We start from the raw sequence: 27,937 nt of genomic DNA, 5'->3' as shown, positions 1-27,937 counted from the left end.
GTTGTCATGTGTTTATGTATCACAAAAAAGCAATAAAAATTGATCCCAAATATTGCTATCTGTGCTAAATGTTTTAGTCCAAATGGAAACAATGGCCCTGTTTGAAACTGTTCCCTACTGCACAAATAGTGGACTAACATGTCCCCGCCCCCTTTTCTGTGAAAAAGCAAAAGACACTCGTCAAAGACTTGAATGTAAAATAGCAGAACAAAACAACACCAAAAGAAAAGCACCAGTGTAACTACACCTAAACCCAGATGTTTGGTGGTGAAGCCTGACACCTATAGGGTACTGAACAGGCCTTCTCTTATTGGCTGGTCTCTTTCCCCTGTGATGTCACCCTCTTGTCACAGTGTAATGGACAAGAATGATTGATGAATGGCTCATTATGCAGACTCAGAGGAAACCCAGCTTCCCAGTTTGAGTTCTATGATTGTTTTACTCATCTTAAAATGTAGACTATTAATTATTATATTAATAGAGAGAGAAAAAACTCAAATTGTGCATTTCCAGAAATCAGGAACAAGGAGAAGCACTTTTGATGTTCATGTTGGAGCTATGTCATTAGCATATAGCAGTTCATATAAATATCTTGGATTTACTTTTGATGAACATTTTATGTTTGAACAGGGCATGTGTGTTGGCCGACACTGCTGCTAGAGCCCTGGGTTCAGTAATAAGTCAAGTGAAAACTTGTCAAAACCTTGGTTATGCTGCATTTTCAAAGCTTTATGATGCATGTGTGTCACCAGTTTTGTTTTATGCAGCTGGAGTTTGGGGAAGGAATTTTCCAAGGTGAATGACATCCAAAACCGTGCAATCTGCTGCTTTTTGGACGTGCATACATTTGCACCTGTGTTGGCTTTTCAAGGGGACATGTGTTGGGAGCCTTCTTTGATCAAACAAAAAGATGAAATGTTTGTGGAACCGTCTCTCTAATATGCCAGAGAGTAGAGTAGCAAAACAAGTGTTTAACGGGGATAAAGCACATATCTATCCATGGTGTAATGATATGAATGCTGTTTTCAGGGAAGCTGACCAGCAATTTATTTTCTGAAACAGTTTACGTTCTAGTGATCACTATATTAACATATAGTCCAGGCAAAGTAGCGTTTTACGACAAACTAATTGTAAAATAATTTTTTGCAGCTTAGATCATTTCTATGAGGTGTCCAGAACAATTTCTTCCAATTCATGTGTAACTTTTAGGCTATGGCTCGGTTTTTTGGAGAGCATGACAATGAATCATAATCGACTGCCACTGGTGGTAATCATATTACTGTATTAACAAATAATAATAATTTAAACATGTGACAGATCTAATGTTTGATGGAAAACTGGTTAATTTGGCCAGAGTGTTGGTATCAAATGTTAACATTACCCTGTAGTTTTTTATCTGACATGACCTTCGTAAATCATAAAACAAAGGCTTGCATGAAGCAGTAGCAACTCAGAGGTAGCCTAGGCTACGATATGGAGTGGACTGTCTGTATCGTAATAATTAGTAAGTTAGTTCGTTTTGCCAAACACAGACGGCTAGGTTATCCAGTTCCATACAACGGTTTCACGCAGCGTGCTGTATGCATAGCTAAATAACAACACTGCGGTAAATGCAGCGCTAGTCACGTCAGCATAAACAGAGAGTCCATCAACACATGCAAGAAAACAAGTGTTTACCTTTGCTTGCAGGGCACAGAGTAGTGGAGGAGGACACTTCTGCAGGTTTCACTACTTCCTGGTGAGGTGACGTCAGAGCAGCAGCTGCCGCGTGTGTGTGTGCGTGTGCGTACGCGTGTGTGTGTCTGTGCGTGTGTGCGTGTGTGTGTGTGTGTGTGTGTGTGTGTGTGTGTGTGTGTGTGTGTGTGTGTGTGTGTGTGTGTGTGTGTGTGTGTGTGTGTGTGTGTGTGTGTGTGTGTGAGTGTGACACCGCGTGATTTCTATTCGCACATAGGTTACGCAATAACTACACCCTGTGCGTGACTCCTCCTGGCTTTCCACTTCAGGACCAATCAGAAACTCACATTTACTGTAGCCTACAAAATCTCAGTGTGGGATGAGGCATCCTTTCATCCCCTGACACTTGTTGTGTTGAGGTATGACAGGTCACTGCTGACAGACGATAGTTTGAAGCCTGAAATAGATCTTCTGGACTTGAACAACTTTGGGTATCAGTATCTAAGAGTTTATTCAATTGTTTCTGACTTGTACCAATTTTAATATATGCTTTGATATAACCATTCATGTCTGCTAGTCTTAAATAAACGTGTGTCACTGTGCACTTAACCTTATCCACCTGTCTGTTGTCGACTGTGTCCTAGTCTCCAGCCTCGCTGTTTTCCTCCCATTCAACGAACACGCCTGGGTTTCTTGTGACTAAAACTCTATCACTGCCAACCGCCATCAAACCTAAAAGAAGAAGAAGAAGCAGAAGGGGAAGAAGAAGTGGTGTGCTTGGTCTGCTGACTGCTTAGTCACTTCTATCTGTGCGGGCGGCTAAATGTAAGTCATATCCATTTCAATCATATATGTAATAAGAGTTAATTTACATTGTTATGCTGAGTCATTTGCATCTGTATATGACACCAATGTAAATCTAGTATTTGATGTATCCTTGTCTTTCTGTAGAAGCACACATAACAATAGGCCTACTTGCAGTGTTGGGGGTAACTCATTACAAAAGTAACATATTACATGTAATATATTACTTTTAGCAGTAGCCTAACTCAGTAATATAACTTATTACTTATAGGATTTCAGTAATATTATACCAGTTACTTTGTCAAGTAACTCAAGTTACAAATTGAGTTACATTTGATTAAATCAAAGCACATATTTAAAAAAGATACAATCATTTCCTAATCAAACTGTGTGTTTTATGCAAATAACCACTATAGATGACAATAACAAAGGAAAATAATAACATTTAGAATTTTGGATTGTTTACACTGATTTCAAGGCGGTTGAAATTATTTTTCGGGATGGTTCTGGGTCGGCGATGTCATTCCGCTGCTGCTGCTGTTTTGGTAAAAGTAATGCAAAAGTAGTGTAATAAGTAACGAGTTACTCTACACAGACAGTAATATTGTAAAGTAACTTATTACTTTCAAATGAATGTAACTAGTAATATGTAGTACATTACATTTTGAAAGTAACTTGCCCAACACTGCCTACTTGTAACGGAAAGAGAAGAGGACAGTAAATAATGCGTCACCAACATAGTGTACGTTGTCAGACATGCTGTAGTGTAGTGGCTGCCATGTCAGCATGTGAGATCATTTATCATCTAGAGAAGTCACACTTCAAAACACAGTCCGTGTTTCACAGGCTGTAGTCCTAGTCTACTTCAACACACAGGCTGTAGGCCTAGTCTATTTCAACACACAGGCTGTAGGCCTAGTCTATTTCAACACACAGGCTGTAGGCCTAGTCTATTTCAACACACAGGCTGTAGGCCTAGTCTATTTCAACACACAGGCTGTAGGCCTAGTCTATTTCAACACACAGGCTGTAGGCCTAGTCTATTTCAACACACAGGCTGTAGGCCTAGTCTATTTCAACACACAGGCTGTAGGCCTAGTCTATTTCAACACACAGGCTGTAGGCCTAGTCTACTTCAACACACAGGCTGTAGGCCTAGTCTACTTCAACACACAGGCTGTAGGCCTAGTCTATTTCAACACACAGGCTGTAGGCCTAGTCTAATTCAACACACAGGCTGTAGGCCTAGTCTATTTCAACACACAGGCTGTAGGCCTAGTCTATTTCAACACAGGAAATAAGTCAGATAGGGGTGGCTTCCTCTTCCTGACTCGTTCCTCTGCGGCTGCTCTGGGCCGAACATTAACCTGTGCATGAATGTGGACACAAGTCAATTTATACTTCCTACTTATTATTTCAGAGGGAAATATTTATACTTTCTACTCCACTACACTGATTTCACAGTGTTGTTATGATCATCATTGTGTTCCCTGTCTTACCAACAGTCTCTGTTTGATTATGTCACAGCTGATTGGCAGGAAGAGATCTGGTGGAGGAAGAGATCAAGAGACAAAGATGACTTCTTCACAAGAGGTGAGAACATTAGAATCTGTTGGTCAATGTAATCTGTTAGCTCGCCTATTTATAGGATGTTGTGCTGCAGTGATACTCAACTTGCGGCCCGGGGTCCAGATGCGGCCTGCGATAGGGTGAAGAGTGGCCCCCCAACCATTTTCTACTTCACAATGAAAACTAATGTTAAATAAAGTTTGACTGAACTCCAGCTAAATTGTCAAATATGGCCGTCTGCTCTCCACCCAGGCACTTACAGTATGTAGCCTATAACTTAACTTAACCTAACTAACTAACTATCTATCGTGTGTGGACAAAATTGTGAGACTAAACTCCGGCTGACACCCCAAAAACCCCGCTACAGAAAAAAGTATATTAATGTTTGTATATTAACTGGCCCTGGCCTAATGCCATTTTGCAAAAGTGGCCCCTGGGCAAAACAAGTTGAGTATCCCTGTTGTACTGTATGTCAGAATGAGTACTAAGTATTCTCTCTCCCTCGCTAACTTTGCTAACATTAGCCTGTTGGCTTGGTTCTTCCTATATGATATTTCACAATGCAAAGCTGCTGCTGTTGTCCAGGTCTGGATGAAATCAAATATAACGTGCCATTTATTTTATGATGTGCAATTTTCTGATAATTACACACAGTGTTGGTTACTAGTTATTTTCTTTTGAAAGTAATAAGTTACTTTACAATATTATTGTCTGTGTAGAGTAACTTGTTACTTATCACACTACTTTTGCTTTCACCAAAATAACCGCAGAACGACACCACCGTCCCAAAAAAGAATGTCAACCGCCCTAAAGTCAATGTAAACCGTCCACAGTTCTAAATGTTATCCTTTTACTTTGTTATTGTCATCTATAGTGGTTATTTGCATCAAAAACACAATTTGATTAGGAAATGATTGTATCTTTATTTAAATATGTGCTTTGATCAAAATAAAAAATAAAGTCTTGGCATTAGTAGTTTTTATTATTATAAGCTGCTTAGAACTATAGTGTAGGAAGTTACAGTAAACAGGGCTTAATTCCCTCTAATATTTTTGTGTGAAGTCATAACGTTATAATTGACCTTCACTCAATACTTGACTTTACTGAGTAGATGAATGCATCATAATGTAACTCAATGCACCCTAACGAGGAGCTGACAGCAGCTCAGTTTCAAGTTGTAACTCCCATTACTTGACATAGTACAGTAACTGGTATAATATTACCAAAATCCTATTGGCGTTATATTACTGTGTTACTGCTAAAAGTAATATATTACCTGTAATGTGTTACTTTTGTAATGTGTCTCCCCCAACACTGGTTACACAGTACATACAACAAGATATGTTTATCTGTCAGCATATGCTTTCATATCATAAAATACTTTGTCAGAGAGAGTAATGACTTATATCCTTTATATCTTCCTCCATGAAACAGAGAGACACCAACAGACCAAAACGCCACAGCTCTCTGCAGTGTGGGACATCTTTCAGTCAGTCAGGTGACGTAAAAACACATCAACACATTCACACTGGAGAGAAGCCATTCTCCTGTGACCAATGTGGGAGGAGCTTCAGTCAGTCAGGTGACCTAAAAACACATCAACGCATTCACACTGGAGAGAAGCCATTCTCCTGTGACCAATGTGGGAGGAGCTTCAGTCTGGTAACTAACCTAACAACACATCAACGCATTCACACTGGAGAGAAGCCATTCTCCTGTGACCAATGTGGGAGGAGCTTCAGCCACTCAAGTAACCTAAAAACTCATCAACGCATTCACACTGGAGAGGAGCCATTCTCCTGTGACCAATGTGGAAGCAGCTTCAACCACTCAAGTCACCTAAAAATACATCAACGCATTCACACTGGAGAGAAGCCATTCTCCTGTGACCAATGTGGGAGGAGCTTCAGTCAGTCATGTGACCTAAAAAGACATCAACGCATTCACACTGGAGAGAAGCCATTCTCCTGTGACCAATGTGGGAGGAGCTTCAGTCAGTCAGGTGACCTAAAAACACATCAACGCATTCACACTGGAGAGAAGCCATACTGGTGTGAACTATGTCCGAGAAGGTTCACGCAGTCAAGTGCCCTAAAAACACATCAACACATTCACATTGGAGAGAAGCCGTACTCCTGTGACCAATGTGAGGGCAGCTTCAGTCTCTCAAGTGACCTAGCAGTACATCAACAACACATTCACAGAAAGTGTTCAGGCTAGCCTCATCACACTGGAGAGAAGCCATAATGCTGTGATGGGCTGTAAGACAAACTTCACTTAAAGGGACAGCTCACCATAAAATCCAAAATACATATTTTTCCTCTCACCTGTAGTGCTATTTATCCACCTAGATCATTTTGTGTTAGTTGCCTGAGTTTTGGAGATATCAGCCCTAAAGATTTCTGCCTTCTCTCAAATACAATGGAACTGGATGGCACTCGGCTTGTGGTGGTCGAAGTGACAAAACCATATATTTGAAAAACTCAACAGCAATATGTCTCTTTCCAGAAATCATGACCCGGTTATTCAAGATAATCCACAAACCTTGTTCTATGCAGTTTCATGTAGGAACTATTTTCTTTAGACCGAACTACACCCACTAGCTACTAGTTAGTTCCTACATGAAACTGCTCACAACTAGGTCTGTGTTATCTTGTGTAACTGGGTCATTATTTCTGGAAACAGACATTGCTGTTGAGTTTTGCCGTTTTGAGCAGCACAAGCCGAGTGCCATCCAGTTCCATTGTATTGTAGAAAAGGCAGAAATCTCCAAGCCTGATATCTCCAAAACTCAGCAACTCACACCAAAACGATGTCGATGGATAAATAGCACTACATGTAAGAGGAAAAACATGTAATTTTGGATTTTAGGGTGAGCTGTCCCTTTAAGCACTATCACACGAGAGGGAGGGCTGTTGTACTGTGATATCGTCACAGCTACGATTCGTTCGTAGGCACGAGGACGCAGCCTGAGTGCCAAAGATATTCACAGCTGTGACGATGTTAGAGTACAAACAGCACGACCTCGAGTGTGATATTGCTTTTATACAACAGTTGTACAGATGTAAACAAAGCTATTCACCAAGAAATAATTACATTTTAAAGTAATTTGAGACAACAGATGCTTTCTGTCTGTTATTTGTCTCTGCCAACAAAAAATAGTTCCCTTAGGAGTGCACTACCAGGAGTTGCCAAACAACAACAGGTGAACTTGCTGCCCGCAGTTTCCCCAATGATTTCAGCTTACCGCTCATAATTAAGGTCAAATGTCTCCATATATATTACATTACATTACATTACGTCATTTGGCAGACGCTTTTATCCAAAGCGACTTACAATAACACACTTTTGTCAACAATAGAGCAATCAACTATGCAACACAGTCTATGACAACTACAACTTCTGAAGGAAATAGTGGTAAAGTTTAGTTAGTATTTTTTTTTAGAGAGAGAGAGAGAGAGAGAGAGAGAGAGAAATGTTAGTTCAAAAAGGGCCCAGATGGAGCCTGAAAAGGTGTGTTTTAAGTTTTCGCCGAAAGATTGGCAGTGAAGCGGCCGTCCTGACCATAGGAGGGAGCTCGTTCCACCATTGAGGTGCCAGGGACGCGATATTTCTTTTCACTGGCGTCTTTCATACAGGCTAGCAAGCGTAAGTGCTGTCTGTATGACCCACTGAGTCTGACGGTCTGACCACAGACTGTAGAAAGAGATGTAAAGATAGCCAAGCGAATGTGTTTGGATGGAAGTTTGACGCTAGGCCAATCAGAGGCAGAGAGGGGCGGGTTATGCCTTCGCATAGCCTTCGCCATCATCCGAAAATAAATATCGCGCCAGGGACGAGAAGAGTCGCGATCGGGATGAGCGACTTTTGAGCCCCGGTAGCGAAGGAGGGGCGAAGGGAGCGGTGAGAGGTTTGGAACCTGACCATAGATTGCAGGTACAGAGGAGCTGTCTGGTGTAGACTGCCCTGCAGGCCAGCACCAGTCTCTTGAATTTAATAATAAATAAAGTTGGTTACCTCGAATCGACCAATCCACTATTCATAAGGTCCTGCACCTTAAAATCTGTAGATATTGTGTATATAAAAACTTTAGAAATTGTTTTCCGTGTTAGGAGCAAAAGCCTTCCAGTTTGTATTCAACATTTTTTTTTAATTAAGAGAAGGAAATTATAATTTAAAGGCCCAATCCGTCAAAACTCACTATTACTGACGCCGGTGGCCGTTAGTGTAACTGCAGGCAGCGTGTGAACGAGCTGACGCGCGGGCACCATACTCGCACGCGCACAAGTAGTTGCCTGGCAACAGCAGAGCTGTTCGTTGCTTTGTAACGTTAACTCATAAAAGTCACTTGAAAACGGCAACCTGGACAATTTATCGGTCAGATCAGCCTCGAGATGCCCAGGAAGGATTCTGGATGAATTAGGGGACGTTATTGTGGCATGTTTGGTCGTGTTTTGGCTTGCGTTGGCTGCGGGCAAGTCGATACTCATGTTAGCAAAAGCCAGGAAATAGCCTGCTCCCCTTATGTACGGTAATGCCTGGAGTTGACCAAACTGAACAATCAAACAATGTTTCATAATCATAACAGTAACGTTAGGCATATTTAGGACTGTTAAATTCATTATCCACACAAGACGGTAACGTTATTAGTAGGGCTGGTGGTAATTTCTATAAATGTAAATTAATATTAGTTAGCCGCGATTAGCATCAAGCTAACATTACTAGTATGTGCAGTCCCACTGCAGTCAGAGCCTGCTGGCTGCGGGAAGTGGATACTCATGTTAGCACAAGCCAGGAAATAGCCTGCTCCCCCTGTATGTACGGTAGCCTACCGTCAAACAATGTACCGTAAGCATAACAGACAGTAGGCTAACGTTAGGCATATTTCCGACTGTTAGATTCATTATCAACACAAGACAGTAACGTTATTAGTGGGGCTGGTGGTAATTTCTATAAATATAGCTAAATCTATTAGTTAGCCGCGTATAGCATCAAGCTAACGAATCACCACCGCAGCTAAATGCAGTCAAACAATAATGTTCCATGACCATAAGCATAACGGTAGTAACGTTAGGGTTGCATTACTTAACACAAGACGGTAATGTTAGCAGAGTTTCTGACCAGGTGGTCAGATACTTGTACTACGGAGTGACAGTAAAAATCTTGAATCTTGAAAATCCATTAGCAAGCAGCTAACGTTATCTGGTCAAAACCACATTACACTAGCTACAAGCAGCAAGTTCCCTTCATGAACCGAAAACACAGTCCTGACTCTAGTTTCCCCCCGATGTCGGTCACATTGCTGCTGTCTGGCCAGACGGGCTTCATTAGATAAATATTTATTTATTTAGTCTGGACTTTTTCTGGAGTCTGTGTTTGTTGTTTCCTTTAGCTAGCAGCTAGCGACGAGCGTAACGTTAAAAGCTACTTCAGCCATTTCCTGTTAGCGTAGGACAAGAGGCAAGCTCGACGTGAACGCGCGAGACGTCACATCCTCTAGCTGTGGCGGGAGATGCTATCCACTTCGAAACTGCGGTTTTCCATGTATCTTCTGAACGGCTGGTCGGAGAGAAACGCCCCTGGTCGCCATTTTTAAGTGACGTCAAGGCGCATTCACTCAGTGCCAATAATAAACACTTTGTGCACATTTATTTCTCGCCAAAACCAACGGAATGGGCCTTTAAGAGGGTTATGCATTTTTAAAACATGCAAAGCGAGAATTAACGTCAAATCTCAATGTGTTTCAGTTTTGGGAGTTAAATTATGGAATAGCCTTTGTGATGATTTGAAATTGTGTACATCATTGTTGAGGTTTAAAAAAGCCTTAAAAAGTAAAATAATTCAGGATTATAATTTACAGTAAATTCTGTCTTTCTTTCTATTCTTTATTTTGTTGCAGATATTCTGGGTTTTTCTAATGGATTATACAGGATAGGCAAAAAATAAGCCTTGGCTTCAGCCTATTCCTTTTTTCGGTCGTTGATTGTATAAATTGTATTTGTGTGAAATGGTTTGATATGTACATGTATGCTGATGTTCTCTTGCTGTATATTCACACAAATTGTTACATTTTGTTTGTGGTTCATATGAGCCAAAATAAACCATTCATTCAATTTGATGCGTGCCGAGATGGGAAGCCAGTGAAGGTCCCGGAAGAGGGGAGTGACATGAGAGAATTTGGGTTGGTTGAAAACCAGACGGGCTGCAGCGTTCTGAATGAGCTGAAGCGGTCGGATGTCGGTGGCAGGTAGGACGGCCAGGGGCAGCTGTAGCTCAGGAGGTAGAGCGGGTCGTCGACTAATCGCTTTGGATAAAAGAGGTCGGTGGTTCGATTCCCGGCTCCTCCGGTCTGCATGTCGAAGTGTTCTTGGGCAAGACACTGAACCACAAATGCAAATGTAGGCATGCCCAAAAAGCAGCAGATTGCACGGTTTTGGATAGCATTCACCTTGGAAAATTCCTTCCTTCCCCAAACTCCAGCTGCATAAAACAAAACTGGTGACACACATGCATCATAAAGCTTTGAAAATGCAGCATAACCAAGGTTTTGACAAGTTTTCACTTGACTTATTACTGAACCCAGGGCTCTAGCAGCAGTGTCGGCCAACACACATGCCCTCTCCAAACATAAAATGTTAATCAAAAGTAAATCCAAGATATTTATATGAACTGCTATATGCTAATGACATAGCTCCAGCATGAACATCAAAAGTGCTTCTCCTTGTTCCTGATTTCTGGAAATGCACAATTTGAGTTTTTTCTCTCTCTATTAATATAATAATTAATAGTCTACATTTTAAGATGAGTAAAACAATCATAGAACTCAAACTGGGAAGCTGGGTTTCCTCTGAGTCTGCATAATGAACCATTCACCAATCATTCTTGTCCATTACAATGTGACAAGAGGGTGACATCACAGGGGAAAGAGACCAGCCAATAAGAGAAGGCCTGTTCAGTACCCTATAGGTGTCAGGCTATACCACCAAACATCTGGGTTTAGGTGTAGTTACACTGGTGCTTTTCTTTTGGTGTTGTTTTGTTCTGCTATTTTACATTCAAGTCTTTGACGAGTGTCTTTTGCTTTTTCACAGAAAAGGGGGCGGGGACATGTTAGTCCACTATTTGTGCAGTAGGGAACAGTTTCAAAAAGGGCCATTGTTTCCATTTGGACTAAAACATTTAGCACAGATAGCAATATTTGGGATCAATTTTTATTGTTTCTTGTGATACATAAACACATGATAACACAACAAAGCACAAAAACATCTACATACATACATAACACTCTAAATCCCCCCTCCACCACAGATCAGAGTTAACAGAGCTCCCACACATTTTCATGGATACAATTTCTAAACTTTTCCATGACTTTTAATAATAATTCATAAATTATAATTAATAGAATTTCCATGTAATGTGAGGCGGTGACTCTGAATAAATACCAGAAATTATTAGTATGGACAAATCGACACAGCTGCTCTTTATATTGGTTTTCAGTATTTTAGTGTCACTGCATCATGGAAGCCATTGAACTAAAAGAGGAATTTTCAATAAAAATACTAATATAAAATACAAGAATTCAAAGAAGTAAAATCAATACATATTAGAGCTGCGTTATGTCAAATGCTACAGAGAATACATTTGCCCTCATGTTACATTCCATGGAAGGTTATCCACAGGAAGATTACTGCAACAATTTCATTACACACAACAAAATGTTATGACTTTTCCTAAACGTTCAAGGACTTTACCCATCTGTGTGGACTATCATGTGTTTCTTCAAGGTAACTTTACGACCAAAACCTTTACCACAGAGAGAGCAATTAAATTGTTTATCTCCTGTGTGGATTATCATGTGTTTCTTCAAGGTTGATTTATGACCAAAACCTTTACCACAGACTGAGCAATTAAATTGTTTATCTCCTGTGTGGACTATCATGTGTGACTTCAAGGTTCCTTTACGACCAAAACTTTTACTACAGAGAGAGCAATTAAATTGTTTATCTCCTGTGTGGATTATCATGTGTTTCTTCAAGGTTGATTTATGACCAAAACCTTTACCACAGACTGAGCAATTAAATTGTTTATCTCCTGTGTGGATTATCATGTGTGTCTTCAAGGTTGATTTATGACCAAAACCTTTACCACAGACTGAGCAAATAAATTGTTTATCTCCTGTGTGGACTATCATGTGTGTCTTCAAGGTTCCTTTATGACCAAAACCTTTACCACAGACTGAGCAAATAAATTGTTTATCTCCTGTGTGGACTATCATGTGTGTCTTCAAGTTTCCTTTCTGACCAAAACCTTTACCACAGACTGAGCAATTAAATTGTTTATCTCCTGTGTGGACTATCATGTGTCTCTTCAAGTGTGCTTCATTACCAAAACCTTTACCACAGACTGAGCAATTCAATTGTGCCTCTCCTGTGTGGATTATCATGTGTTTCTTCAAGGTTCCTTTACGACCAAAACCTTTACCACAGACTGAGCAATTCAATTGTTTATCTCCTGTGTGGACTATCATGTGTGTCTTCAAGTTTCCTTCACGACCAAAACCTTTACCACAGACTGAGCAATTAAATTGTGTATCTCCTGTGTGGACTATCATGTGTAACTTCAAGGTTCCTTTACGACCAAAACCTTTACCACAGAGAGAGCAATTAAATTGTTTATGTCCTGTGTGGATTATCATATGTGTCTTCAAGTAGTCTTTACGACCAAAACCTTTACCACAGACTGAGCAATTAAATTGTTTATCTCCTGTGTGGACTATGATGTGTTTCTTCAAGTCTCCTTTCTGACCAAAACCTTTACCACAGACTGAGCAATTAAATTGTTTATCTCCTGTGTGGACTATCATGTGTAACTTCAAGGATCCTTTATGACCAAAACCTTTACCACAGACTGAGCAATTAAATTGTTTATCTCCTGTGTGGACTATGATGTGTTTCTTCAAGTCTCCTTTCTGACCAAAACCTTTACCACAGACTGAGCAATTAAATTGTTTATCTCCTGTGTGGACTATCATGTGTGTCTTCAAGTTTCCTTCATGACCAAAACCTTTACCACAGACTGAGCAAATAAATTGTTTATCTCCTGTGTGGACTATCATGTGTAACTTCAAGTGTCCTTTCTGACCAAAACCTTTACCACAGACTGAGCAAATAAATTGTTTATCTCCTGTGTGGACTATCATGTGTAACTTCAAGTGTCCTTTCTGACCAAAACCTTTACCACAGACTGAGCAATTAAATTGTTTATCTCCTGTGTGGACTATCATGTGTCTGTTCAAGTCTCCTTTCTGACCAAAACCTTTACCACAGACTGAGCAATTAAATTGTTTATCTCCTGTGTGGACTATCATGTGTATCTTCAAGTGTTGCTTAAGACCAAAACCTTTACCACAGACTGAGCAATTAAATTGTTTATCTCCTGTGTGGATTATCATGTGTAACTTCAAGGTTCCTTTACGACCAAAACTTTTACCACAGACTGAGCAAATAAATTGTTTCTCACCTGTGTGGACTATCATGTGTGTCTTCAAGTGTCTCTGTGAGTCTAAACCTGACTGAGATTCACTAGTTTCCATGCATTCATCATCCTTGTCTTCAGTCTCAGAAGAGTCTGAAGTCTTGTCATCACTAATTGGTTGTGAATTACTAGCTGGATCTGATACTCCACAGTCCTCTGCATCAGCTTCTGTTTTCATCTGTTCAGTTGAGCTGCTGGCTAGAGGCTCTGTCTCTCTGTTCTCCTCAGTTTGGCTTTGATGAAGCTGTGAGGACTGAGGTTTCTCTTCCTCATATTCACTCTTCACAGGGACAACAGAAAATGGGAACTTGGTGATATCATCAGCATCCTCCGGCCGTTGAAGCTGCTCTCCCTCCTGACTGATCCATAGTTCCTCCTGTTCCTCTTTAATGTGTGGGCCCTCTGGGTCCTCCTGTTCCTCTTTAATGTGTGGGCCCTCTGGGTCCTCCTGTTCCTCTTTAATATCATGTGGGTCCTCCTGTTCCTCTTTAACATCATGTGGGGGCTCTAGGTCCTCCTGTTCCTCTTTAATATCACGTGGGGGCTCTGGGTCCTCCTGTTCCTCTTTAATATCATGTGGGGGCTCTGGGTCCTCCTGTTCCTCTTTAATATCATGTGGGGGCTCTGGGTCCTCCAGTTCCTCTTTAATATCATGTGGGGGCTCTGGGTCCTCCTGTTCCTCTTTAATATCAGGTGGGGGCTCTGGGTCCTCCTGTTCCTCTTTAATATCATGTGGGGGCTCTGGGTCCTCCTGGTGCAGACTGGGGCTCCACTCCTGCTGCTCAGCGGGAACCTCTTCTTTAACCAACAGCTGCTGGAGGTCTGGAGGCAAGGCTTCTCTGTGTAACGGCCACTGCACCCGACACAGCTTCACCACAGCTCTCAGCTTCTGGACTTTAGACATTTTAATGTTCACACAGTGACAGACTGGAACTTCTCCTCCTGAACTGTGACCAACTTTACCTTTCTAAGCTCCAATAAATAGCTTCACAGCTAACGTTAGCTTCACAGCTAAAGCATTCATCTGAGTCCATTAAGTCTTCTTCTTCCTCTGAGTTAACGGAGTCCCGCCCCGCTTCCACTTCATATACTCGCGATAATATCACCCGCACATACGAGTCTTCTGCTTGTAAATTAACCATCTGAAAGTATAAGGTGGAAATAATACGCTAGGCTACTGCTAACGTTACTCTCGTGCATAGGAGCTTCAACACGCGTCACCACCACAATATCCAGAATGCCTTGCGGCATAGAAGAAGAAAGCCGAGCAGTCGGAGGGGAGCTGTGTGTGTGTGTGTGTGTGTGTGTGTGTGTGTGTGTGTGTGTGTGTGTGTGTGTGTGTGTGTGTGTGTGTGTGTGTGTGTGTGTGTGCGCCGGGATTGGCCAGACGCTCATGTTGGGCTCTCTTGTTACATAACAGGGACACATTCCTGTGAGAAGCAACAACACCAAGCGAGGCTGTAACGAGGATATTGAAAGACAAAATCCTACATCGCACCAAAGCATTAAATGTTATTTGTCTGTCTGACCACCCGCCTCAGCCAGAATAACAGATGCTGCCCTTGGCCATTGGGAAGGCTAACCCTTTACTTTTGGGTTTATTTACTGTGTATTCAACTTTTTATCTATGATTCTAGATTATTGCATGTTTTTGTAGATTGTTGGGACTTCACTGCGCCTGGAACAAACGGCTGGCCTGGGGAGGGGGGGGGGGGGTAGGCCTATGTGCTGTAGCCCATTGTATTTTTAATTTTATATTTTTTATAGCTTTGGCTATGGGGGGGGTGTTGTCTGGGTGGATAAACGAAGCACGTTGGTCCTTCGCCAGGAATGTTGTTGTTGGTTGTTATGGTTACCATGTGACCCGGACGCGCTCGTCCTCGATGAGGGTGTCACATGTCACACGTCCGGGTCACATGGTTACCATGACAACCAACATTGTTGGGCTTGTAAGTTGGAGACCTCAGGTTCTCGCCTGTGTTGTTACATTATTTTAGTCTACTTAGATGAGAATACTAAGGAGAACTAGAAAATGTTATCACATTACTCCAATCCTAATCTCCCACTGCCTCCCAACTCAAACCATCTGACTTTAAGGTGCTGCTGTTATCATTTAAATCATTACATGGACTTGCACCATCATATCTTTCTGACATCACTATCTATATATAAACTTAGCAATGTGGACTCTGTCTGTCTGTTTGCCACAGCTATGCCGTTTTACGTGCGATCGGGCTGAAACTGATTGAGCTGGATTTTTTAGTTAGGGCAGATTAATTGCCCTAATTGGCCTAGTACTGATTGCCCTAAGGCTGAGGCTATAGTTCAGACTGATGACATCACTGATGATGTCATCAGTGATCAAGTCCTACCTGTCATGCAGTCCTACCTGTCATGAAGTCCTCCTACCTGTCATGAAGTCCTGGGCGTAGGGCGTCTCCACACTGCAGTTCACCATGCTGCTCACACAGGAGGGACTCGGCTTGTCTTCAGTCTGCAGGCTGTGCAGCTCGTTTAAATGCTGCATCCACTCCAGACCTTTGAGCCTGATATCAAGACCATCCACTCCAGACCTTTGAGCCTGATATCAGGGCCATAAATTAGTGATTCCATCTGCTTGGTGAAGAGAAAAGTGTGTCAGGCGTGTGTATGTTTATGTTTATGTTGTTCATATTGTGTGGGCCTTTTCTGCTTCAATTTAGTTCCTTCCATTGATCACACCTGTACTTCTTGCTCTTTTATTCCTTTATTTGTATTCAATGTTTTACTGTTTTTATTTCAAACAGATGTCTTCTCATGTTATTGTAAAGCACCTTTCAACCTTGTTAAGAAAGGTGGTGGAAAACAAAGGACAGCATATTTCTAATAGCTATCTCACACATCAAACATGGCCTCATTTAGGATCTTTAGGGATTTAGGGTGTTTTTTTTAATATATAAACAGGGTTAAATTCCTGCGTCAGGGCGAACACACACAGGCAGACTCTCATAAAGCCCAGGATCAGTAAATATATTATTACATATTTAAACAACCATAAACCGCTGCAAAAACAACAACAACTTGACAATACATATCCAGAAATGATCCTGACTTGGATGACATGAGAGCTAAAGTAGGAACATAAAGATTGAAATGAGTGCAGAGTTCAGAGGTCAGTGGGACAGGATTATTTGCACGTGACGATCATGAGCAATGAACCTGCAGTGGAAATGTCTGTGATCTTGACACAGCCTTGTTATTCTCAGTTCAACCAGTTGCTGCTCTTCTTGTCTTGTGACAAACCCCATAGTGTGTGTGTGCTAGCAGGATCCAGTAGATGGGAGCAGAGAGACATGACAGACTATTCAACTGAATCTGGCTGCTACATCATTCTATGTCAAATGTTTTTCATGGCCTTAATCCTGGCACTATTGGTTACTGCTTTTATGTTTAATTTTCCTCCTATTGCCATTGATTGGATCACCTGGAGGAGATTTGTTTGTTTGTGGCTGCAGGGAAGCAGACAAGTCTGAAAATGTGGGTTTGAAGTTTAATTATCAACAATATATCCTCAGCAATAGAATTGAACCTGCCCACCTTGATTGCCAGAGGGAGGGTACCAGTTCTCACCTGGGCACATAGAGATCTTCTGGATGTATCCAGGCGTAATGGAACATAAGGTTCTGGACTATACGTATTTTAATTTGGATGTATGTTCTGAGTTTTGGTTTGAGCCACTTGTGATTAGCCCGTTTTTCTTGATTGTCAAGAAATAACCTATGTTTAATATAGTGATCACTAGAACGTAAACTGTTTCTGAAAATAAATTGCTGGTCAGCTTCCCTGAAAACAGCATTCATATCATTACACCATGGATAGTTATGTGCTTTATCCCCGTTAAACACTTGTTTTGCTACTCTACTCTCTGGCATATTAGATAGACGGTTCCACAAACATTTCATCTTTTTGTTTGATCAAAGAAGGCTCCCAACACATGTCCCCTTCAAAAGCCAACACAGGTGCAAATGTATGCACGTCCAAAAAGCAGCAGACTGCACGGTTTTGGATGTCATTCACCTTGGAAAATTCCTTCCTTCCCCAAACTCCAGCTGCATAAAACAAAACTGGTGACACACATGCATCATAAAGCTTTGAAAATGCAGCATAACCAAGGTTTTGACAAGTTTTCACTTGACTTATTACTGAACCCAGGGCTCTAGCAGCAGTGTCGGCCAACACACATGCCCTCTCCAAACATAAAATGTTCATCAAAAGTAAATCCAAGATATTTATATGAACTGCTATATGCTAATGACATACTGTAGCTCCAGCATGAAAATCAAAAGTGCTTCTCCTTGTTCCTGATTTCTGGAAATGCACAATTTGAGTTTTTTCTCTCTCTATTAATATAATAATTAATAGTCTACATTTTAAGATGAGTAAAACAATCATAGAACTCAAACTGGGAAGCTGGGTTTCCTCTGAGTCTGCATAATGAACCATTCATCAATCATTCTTGTCCATTACACTGTGACAAGAGGGTGACATCACAGGGGAAAGAGACCAGCCAATAAGAGAAGGCCTGTTCAGTACCCTATAGGTGTCAGGATTCACCACCTAACATCTGGGTTTAGGTGTAGTTACACTGGTGGTTTTCTTTTGGTGTTGTTTTGTTCTGCTATTTTACATTCAAGTCTTTGACGAGTGTCTTTTGCTTTTTCACAGAAAAGGGGGCGGGGACATGTTAGTCCACTATTTGTGCAGTAGGGAACAGTTTCAAACAGGGCCATTGTTTCCATTTGGACTAAAACATTTAGCACAGATAGCAATATTTGGGATAAATTTTTATTGTTTCTTGTGATACATAAACACAGGACAACACAACAAAGCACAACAACATCTACATACATACATGACACTCTAAATCCCCCCTCCACCACAGATCAGAGTTAACAGAGCTCCCACACATTTTCATGGATAAAATTTCAAAACGTTTCCATGACTTTTAATAATAATAATTAATAGATTATAATTAATAGAATTTCCATGTAATGTGAGGCGGTGACTCTGAATAAATACCAGAAATTATTAGTATGGACAAATCGACACAGCTGCTCTTTATATTGGTTTTCAGTATTTTAGTGTCACTGCATCATGGAAGCCATTGAACTAAAAGAGGAATTTTCAATAAAAATACTAATATAAAATACAAGAATTCAAAGAAGTAAAATCAATACATATTAGAGCTGCGTTATGTCAAATGCTACAGAGAATACATTTGCCCTCATGTTACATTCCATTTAAGGTTAACCACAGGAAGATTACTGCAACAATTTCATTACACACAACAAAATGTTAATGACTTTTCCTAAACGTTCAAGGACTTTACCCATCTGTGTGGACTATCATGTGTTTCTTCAAGGTTCCTTTCTGACCAAAACCTTTACCACAGACTGAGCAAATAAATTGTTTATCTCCTGTGTGGACTATCATGTGTGTCTTCAAGTTTCCTTCATGACCAAAACCTTTACCACAGACTGAGCAAATAAATTGTTTATCTCCTGTGTGGACTATCATGTGTTTCTTCAAGTTTCCTTCATGACCAAAACCTTTACCACAGACTGAGCAAATAAATTGTTTATCTCCTGTGTGGACTATCATGTGTGACTTCAAGTGTCCTTTCTGACCAAAACCTTTACCACAGACTGAGCAAATAATTTGTTTATGTCCTGTGTGGACTATCATGTGTTTCTTCAAGGTTCCTTTCTGACCAAAACCTTTACCACAGACTGAGCAATTAAATTGTTTATCTCCTGTGTGGATTATCATGTGTGTCTTCAAGGTTGATTTATGACCAAAACCTTTACCACACAATGAGCAATTAAATTGTTTATCTCCTGTGTGGACTATCATGTGTGTCTTCAAGGTTGATTTATGACCAAAACCTTTACCACAGACTGAGCAATTAAATTGTTTATCTCCTGTGTGGATTATCATGTGTAACTTCAAGGATCCTTTATGACCAAAACCTTTACCACACACTGAGCAATTGAATTGTTTATCTCCTGTGTGGACTATCATGTGTGTCTTCAAGGTTGATTTATGACCAAAACCTTTACCACAGACTGAGCAATTAAATGGTTTATCTCCTGTGTGGACTATCATGTGTTTCTTCAAGGTTCCTTTCTGACCAAAACCTTTACCACAGAGTGAGCAATTAAATTGTTTATCTCCTGTGTGGACTATCATGTGTTTCTTCAAGTCTCCTTTCTGACCAAAACCTTTACCACAGACTGAGCAATTAAATTGTTTATCTCCTGTGTGGACTATCATGTGTGTCTTCAAAGATGATTTTTGACCAAAACGTTTACCACAGAGAGAGCAATTAAATTGTTTATCTCCTGTGTGGACTATTATGTGTAACTTCAAGGATCCTTTATTACCAAAACCTTTACCACAGACTGAACAATTAAATAGTGCCTCTCCTGTGTGGACTATCATGTGTAACTTCAAGGATCGTTTATGACCAAAACCTTTACCACAGAGTGAGCAATTAAATTGTTTATCTCCTGTGTGGACTATCATGTGTTTCTTCAAGTTTCCTTTCTGACCAAAACCTTTACCACAGACTGAGCAATTAAATTGTTTATCTCCTGTGTGGATTATCATGTGTAACTTCAAGGATCCTTTATGACCAAAACCTTTACCACACACTGAGCAATTAAATTGTTTCTCACCTGTGTGGACTATCATGTGTGCATTCAAGTGTCCTTTATGACCAAATCGTTTACCACAAACTGAACAATTAAATTGTTTATCTCCTGTGTGGACTATCATGTGTGTGTTCAAAGATGATTTTTGACCAAAACGTTTACCACAGAGAGAGCAATTAAATTGTTTATGTCCTGTGTGGATTATCATATGTGTCTTCAAGTAGTCTTTACGACCAAAACCTTTACCACAGACTGAGCAATTAAATTGTTTATCTCCTGTGTGGACTATGATGTGTTTCTTCAAGTCTCCTTTCTGACCAAAACATTTACCACAGACTGAGCAATTAAATTGTTTATCTCCTGTGTGGACTATCATGTGTGTCTTCAAGGTTGATTTATGACCAAAACCTTTACCACAGACTGAGCAAAAAAAAAGTTTATCACCTGTGTGGACTATCATGTGTGTCTTCAAGTGTCTCTGTGAGTCTAAACCTGACTGAGGTTCACTAGTTTCCATGCATTCATCATCATTGTCTTCAGTCTCAGAAGAGTCTGAAGTCTTGTCATCACTAATTGGTTGTAAATTACTAGCTGGTTCTGATACTCCACAGTCCTCTGCATCAGCTTCTGTTTTCATCTGTTCAGTTGAGCTGCTGGCTAGAGGCTCTGTCTCTCTGTTCTCCTCAGTTTGGCTTTGATGAAGCTGTGAGGACTGAGGTTTCTCTTCCTCATATTCACTCTTCACAGGGACAACAGAAAATGGGAACTTGGTGATATCATCAGCCTCCTCCGGCCGTTGAAGCTGCTCTCCCCCCTGACTGATCCATAGTTCCTCCTGTTCCTCTTTAATGTGTGGGGGCTCTGGGTCCTCCTGTTCGTCTTTAATATCATGTGGGGCCTCTGGGTCCTCCTGTTGCTCTTTAATATCATGTGGGGGCTCTGGGTCCTCCTGTTCCTCTTTAATATCATGTGGGGGCTCTGGGTCCTCCTGTTCCTCTTTAATATCATATGGGGGCTCTGGGTCCTCCTGCTCCTCTTTAATATCATGTGGGGGCTCTGGGTCCTCCTGTTCCTCTTTAATATCATGTGGGGGCTCTGGGTCCTCCTGTTCCTCTTTAATATCATGTGGGGGCTCTGGGTCCTCCTGTTCCTCTTTAATATCATGTGGGGGCTCTGGGTCCTCCTGTTCCTCTTTAATATCATGTGGGGGCTCTGGGTCCTCCTGGTGCAGACTGGGGCTCCACTCCTGCTGCTCAGCGGGAACCTCTTCTTTAACCAACAGCTGCTGGAGGTCTGGAGGCAAGGCTTCTCTGTGTAACGGCCACTGCACCCGACACAGCTTCACCACAGCTCTCAGCTTCTGGACTTTAGACATTTTCTAACGGCCGTTGGTTTGGACAAACAGGAGGTGGGGAGTCTCGACTGGTGATCCACAGTTTATTTTTCTCTTGGTCACTCACATCATGGTAAACACTGTGAAAACTATAAAAAGATCAAACATATGCAAGGGATCAATAAAGGTTAAACATACAAAATATCAATATAAAGTTTCACAAAATATCAATATAAAGTTTCGCATCAGATTGAATGATGACTGTTAAAAGGCAAAGTTTATTTGACAATTAACCATTAAAAGATGCCTTCCCCAAGTTAAGGTGTAAATGGATAAAATGCAAACATTCAATGGAAAACAGACTTTTAAAATGCAACTTTAATAAACGATCTACTATTAAAACTAATTATCCACCGTGTAAAAGTGCAAAATGTAAAGTGCCAAACATTTAAGTTGGTCAGGCTATACCTCCATTTAATTCACATATAATAAATCAAAGGGGGTAAAGTACGTCCACAACACACAACAACACATCAACCAGACCTGACGAAAATACATTCACATTCATACAAACACTGATCAATATGAATAACACCAACAATTGCGCATACCTCAATCCGCCCACCAAGGGTGTTAAACGAGGGTTTGTAGGTTCGTCACGGACATCGCTCAGTGGCACACTGACAAACAACACAAGCAAACAATGTCACCATCAACTAGACTGAACAACTCGAGGATAGCCAGTCTGCTCGGTACGTACCTCCGGGGGTTTACATGTGCTCATTCCAGGTAGCTCTATTTGTCTCTCAATAGGTGAAAATTGCGTTTCTCAGGCTCCATTCACTCTTGCTGCTAAGAGATAACACGCTGCCACGCCATCTTGGAACGAGTGAAAATGCGGCTTCACGAGCGGGGTCTCCGACTCGTCTTTACAGGGACCAAGAAGAAGAATGGGGGGACTGCCATCTTGTGGACGCTACAGGTAATCACAGTGTCAAGCTGTTCAAATCCAGTTGATGGTGCAAAGCAATACAAAAACTCAGCGAAAGGGAAGTGAACATATTAATTATAAAGACAGAAACTCGGGCAACAATAGGAGGTTGGCGGTCAGTTACACATTTTAATGTTCACACAGTGACAGACTGGAACTTTTCCTCCTGAACTGTGACCAACTTTACCTTTCTAAGCTCCAATAAATAGCTTCACAGCTAACGTTAGCTTCACAGCTAAACCATTCATCTGAGTCCATTAAATCTTCTTCTTCCTCTGAGTTAACGGAGTCCCGCCCCGCTTCCACTTTATATACTCGCGATAATATCACCCGCACATACGAGTCTTCTGCTTGTAAATTAACCCTCTGAAAGTATAAGGTAGAAATAATACGCTAGGCTACTGCTAACGTTCAACACGGCTACTGACTGCCTTTCCGAAGCCCTGCCACTCCGAACGTTAACTTCCATTATTCGGACTGGCGGTCGTTCACCTTAGAAGCCGCAATGCCGACCTTAGGTTTAGGCGTGGGGGTGGGAGAGGTTAGGTTTTGGGTTAGGGTCTGGGGGAGGTTAGGTTTGGCGTGAAAAACGGGGAATATAGAACCCGGGGAACATAGACATGATCCCTTTCTGAGTGCCGATATTTCGGAGTGGCAGAACGTCGGAGTGGCAGCACGTCGGAGTGGCAGCATGTAACCCGTTCAACACGCGTCACCACTACAATATCCAGAATGCATAAAATAATATTTTACCTGGGCACTTAGTATAAGGTGAAAATAATACGCTAGGCTACTGCTAACGTTACTCTCGTGCATAGGAGCTTCAACACGCGTCACCACTACAATATCCAGAATGCCTTGCGGCATAGAAGAAGAAAGACGAGCAGTCGGAGGGGAGCTGTGGGGGGGGAGGGGCATACCATGATTCTTCCGCTTGTGGTGTTTGTCGGCCTACTTGTAGTGATCCTGGGTCTGGGTGGATAAACAAGCACGTTGGTCCTTCGCCAGGAATGTTGTTGTTGGTTGTTATGGTAACCATGTGACCCGGACGCGCTCGTCCTCGATGAGGGCGTCACATGTCACACGTCCGGGTCACATGGTTACCATGACGATGACAACCAACATTGTTGGGCTTGTAAGCTGGAGACCTCAGGTTCTCGCCTGTGTTGTTACATTATTTTAGCCGATGAGAATACTAAGTAGAACTAGAAAATGTGCTCACATTACTCCAATCCTAATCTCCCACTGCCTCCCAACTCAAACCATCTGACTTTAAGGTGCTCCTGTTATCATTTAAATCATTACATGGACTTGCACCATCATATCTTTCTGACATCACTATCTATATATAAACTTAGCAATGTGGACTCTGTCTGTCTGTTTGCCACAGCTATGCCGTTTTACGTGCAATCGGGCTGAAACTGATGGAGCTGGATTTTTTAGTTAGGGCAGATTAATTGCCCTAATTGGCCTAGTATTGATTGCCCTAAGCCTGAGTGTAACCGAGTTGAATCAGCACGGATTCCTCGTGAGTCCCGAGTGGTAGCGAGTGGATTGGTTAAACTCACTCCCCAGGTATAAAGGCATGTTAACCAGCTCCGCCAAGGGCGCTAGCTCTCTTGGTGTTGCGGTTAACACGCTGGACTCCCAAGCCGAAGGTCGGCAGTTCGAATCCACCCCTGGACAAGCCCTTAACATGGGTTGCTGCAAGTACCACCTACACAACGCCGTTACATTGGTGCCGTGACAGCGCATACACCCATATAGTACTGGCTCGCATATTGACGCACACACACACACACGCACACACTTGGGCCTAGGTAAATATATTGAGAGGGTCCTCGCTGCAGCCCGCGGAATCGGGCGGAGTCGGATATGGGGCGGGGACTGACATCAGGGGGGCGGGGGCTGACATCAGGGCGGGTTTTTTTGGTTTTTGTTTTTTTGCTTGTGTCATGTCACGTCACTTCCCCGAAAACGTCCAAGTCTCAGCAGTGTCGCTGGAGATTGTCCACAAAACGAATTGTAATTGTAAAACGGCTAGTAAACCTGCAATACGGTAATTCCTGCAATTGTACCTAACGTATGTGTTTGTTTAACCGCACGAAGTTTGCACTCGTTGTATTGTTTTCAAAGTTCAGCATTGTGCATGAAAAACAGGTTAGCGAATACAGCGTTAGCTTGTTGCTAGCTACGATAGCTCGCTAGCTTTTTTATTTTTAATGTTACCGAACCAAAACCACCGGACGAAGCGTTTATTATCTTACTGGCCTGATATCGCGTCTGTTAATTGTGTTGTATGAAGTCATAAAGTGATCGTATGTTAACTTCATATTTGATTTGTAACGATGCAGTTGTAATATGTAATTATCTCAACAGGCCTTAAGCCTACTGTAATGATCCGCTCCCGGACCGAAAGCAAGGAGGAAGGAGACGAAGTACGACTTGCAATCCGTGCATTTATTCACAGTCTTAGGTCACTGTTCTAGGCTTTGACCTACAGCCAAAATATACCTGAGCAAATGTAGCGCTCCCTCCTGTTAGCTGTTAGCTAACAGTCTAGCCATCACACACGCATTTAGGAACATCCTGTGTAACTGTGTCTCTCTGTCCACAGTCTGCTGTAACGTCTACAGCCGTGCTTCCAACTGTGGTGGCCCCCATTTCATCAACTACAACGCAGTCTCCTGTTATCAGTCCAACAGTTACAGACTCTGCAGAGGTGGCACATAGGTAAGCAGCAGTGTAACAATTTTTTTACTTTACAACATGCGTAATTGCTAGTCGGAAAAGTTTGGGAACCTCTGCTCTATGTAGCCTAGATTTGGATGTTTATTTATTACCTTTTTGACATCTGCCTCAGACACCTCACCATCTTAGAAGATGGAGAAGAGCCTGTGCCTACAAAGTCTTCAGAATCATATCACTGCCCATTCTGCTCATACAAGAATGCAGCGAGGCATTCTGTGCATTGCCATATGCAGAACCATGCAACAGTGAAGTATAAAGGTGAAAGACAATGTTAGGCTCTAACAGAAAATAATACACATTAACCTCATAACACCCAGCCTATTTTCTGGATTGAAACTACCGTAAATTCCGGACTATAAGCCGCGGCTTTTTTCCCGTTTTTTGGCCCCTGCGGCTTATATAACGGTGCGTCTTATCTATGGATTTTTTCAGAAAAAAAAAAAAAAAAAAAAAAATCTCTCTTTTTTAGCACTCTTTCTAACTATAAATCCACTTCTGTTTTAATTTCCTCTCTTGCCCTCTTTTCACCACACCGCGGACACTGTGTGCACTGTAAAAATAAACAACGGTGGTGTTGTGTTATGTTGTTTTGTTGAAATGTTGTAATACGGTAAATGGGAGCTTCCTCAAACAGCCATCTCTTCCCGACAATCCCCTCTGTGCGTGACCACTTACATATGGTAATTACGGTAAGCAAACGGCCACTCGGGCAACAACTCCCTCCCCCGACTACCAGGAGAAAATCACAAACTTCGGCGAATTCACACAAAGGAAGATCAAGGAATATTCACAACAAGACGAGCAGTAGAAGCAACACTCTCACTTACCATGGGGAAGGTACGCAGAAATTCACACGAGGCAGCTTTCAAGTTGAAAGCAGTCAATCTCGCATTAAAAGAGAGCAGCCGCCGATCAAACAGAGCAGCCGCGCGTAACCTGGGCAAAAGGGACTGTCCGTCCGGGGGAGAACTACTGAACAACTCCCTCCCGACTATCAGGAGAAAATCACAAACTTCGGCGAATTCACACAAAGGAAGATCACGGAATATTATAGGAGTGTGAAAACATCCACAATTACCAACGGGTTCCAAAACGCTGGACTGCTGCGGGATGAAGAGGATGACGCCACGGGGACTGCCCCCTAGTCCGATACCTCACGAGTCCGATACCTCACGAGTCCGACACCTCATGGTTTTGGGTTAGGGTCTGGGGGAGGTTAGGTTTAGGCGTGGGGGTGGGAGAGGTTAGGTTTTGGGTTAGGGTCTGGGGGATGTTAGGTTTAGGCGTGGGGGTGGGAGAGGTTAGGTTTTGGGTTAGGGTCTGGGGGAAGTTAGCCTCTTTTTTCGGACTCGTGAGGTGTCGGACTCGTGAGGTATCGGACTCGTGCCATGGCACCTGAAGGAGAGAGGAGAGTGGTTGACGAAGCCACCCTGAACCTGTTCGTTTCCGACACTGAAGATGAGGACTTTGGTGGTTTCAGTACGCAGGAAGAAGAGGAAGACGAGGATTAGTGACTTGACTTCTCTGGTTACAGGTTTGCTGCACATATACGGTAGCCTATTGTTGTGTGATTTTGTCTGGGGATTAGTGACCTGACTTTTGTTTTGTTTTGTTGAAATGTTAATAAATGGGAGCTTCCCCAAACAGCGATCTCTTTCCCGACATTCCTCTCTGTGCACGAACCCTTTCATATGGTAATTAAACATCAAAACACCCGCGGCTTATAGTCCGGTGCGGCTTATAGAAGAAAAAAAATAGTCAATTTTGGTCCCGCGGCTTATACACCGGTGCGTCTTATAGTCCGGAATTTACGGTAACTAACTAACCCTAACCCAAAATCTTTTCTTTCAGAGTTCACCATTGTGAACTCTGAAAGTACAATTGGGGAGAAAATAGAGAATCTAATGTCACGCTTACTTCTGTATTCTCTGTTAAATCAACCAGATATTAGAAACCAGGCTGGAGAAAAAGGATATTACGCACATATCTAAATATTTCACACACACCCTCACACCCTTTCTCTCTCTGTGTGTGTGTGTGTGTGTGTGCGTGTGTGTGTGCGCGTGCGTGTGTTCCAGACAAGTCAGATCCTATAGAAAAGGCCCAGGTGTTGGTGCAGCTGCCCAGCAGTGAGAGGTTCAAACCCTCCTACATGCACAGGTGTGTTGTTAGTCCTTCTGTTGCCTCAAACACTTCACAATGAGGTTTCACCACATTGCTGTCACCATGGTTACCAAGAGGCACATTCAGGTCGTTCAGACTTCAACACAGTTTAGAGGACTTGAGGAATCATTTCTGTATCTAATCCTTCCTTATATAAAAGGGAGTAAGTGGGTTCTGCAATTTTGGTCCATGATTGGAATTTGGAAACCCTCATTAGTGTTTTGCTTGCACCTGTGTTTACGCTGGCTTCTCGACACAAAATGGCCCCCGTGAGAAGGGTCTATTGTGATGTCACTGAGGATGTCACTATGACATCATTGTGATGTCACTGATGATGTCATAAGACGGACATCAGTGACGCAGCAGCTCGAGCTGCAGGGTGGGCGAGCCCGCACAGCGGGCGAGCCTAGGAATCGAGCGTGCGAG

General features: G+C 42.1%; 1 protein-coding gene across 1 annotated transcript in view; it reads left to right on the top strand.

The window, feature by feature from the left end:
- LOC310795318 (retinal Mueller cells isomerohydrolase-like) overlaps positions 1–27,937 on the top strand; it is a gene marked incomplete at its 5' end in the record, with an annotated part of 37,765 nt that overhangs the window by 7,539 nt on the left and 2,289 nt on the right. The window contains 2 exons of the mRNA XM_083657368.1: positions 25,215–25,319; positions 27,427–27,508. Coding sequence (XP_083513494.1) covers positions 25,215–25,319; positions 27,427–27,508 — 187 coding nt within the window. The remainder of the gene's footprint in view (positions 1–25,214; positions 25,320–27,426; positions 27,509–27,937) is intronic.

The sequence above is a fragment of the Poromitra crassiceps genome (assembly GCF_964638095.1).
Source record: "Poromitra crassiceps genome assembly, chromosome: 21".
Taxonomy (NCBI): Eukaryota; Metazoa; Chordata; class Actinopteri; order Beryciformes; family Melamphaidae; genus Poromitra; species Poromitra crassiceps.
The sequence above is the reverse complement of the archived record's forward strand: the minus strand, read 5'-3'. Positions and strand labels throughout refer to the sequence as shown.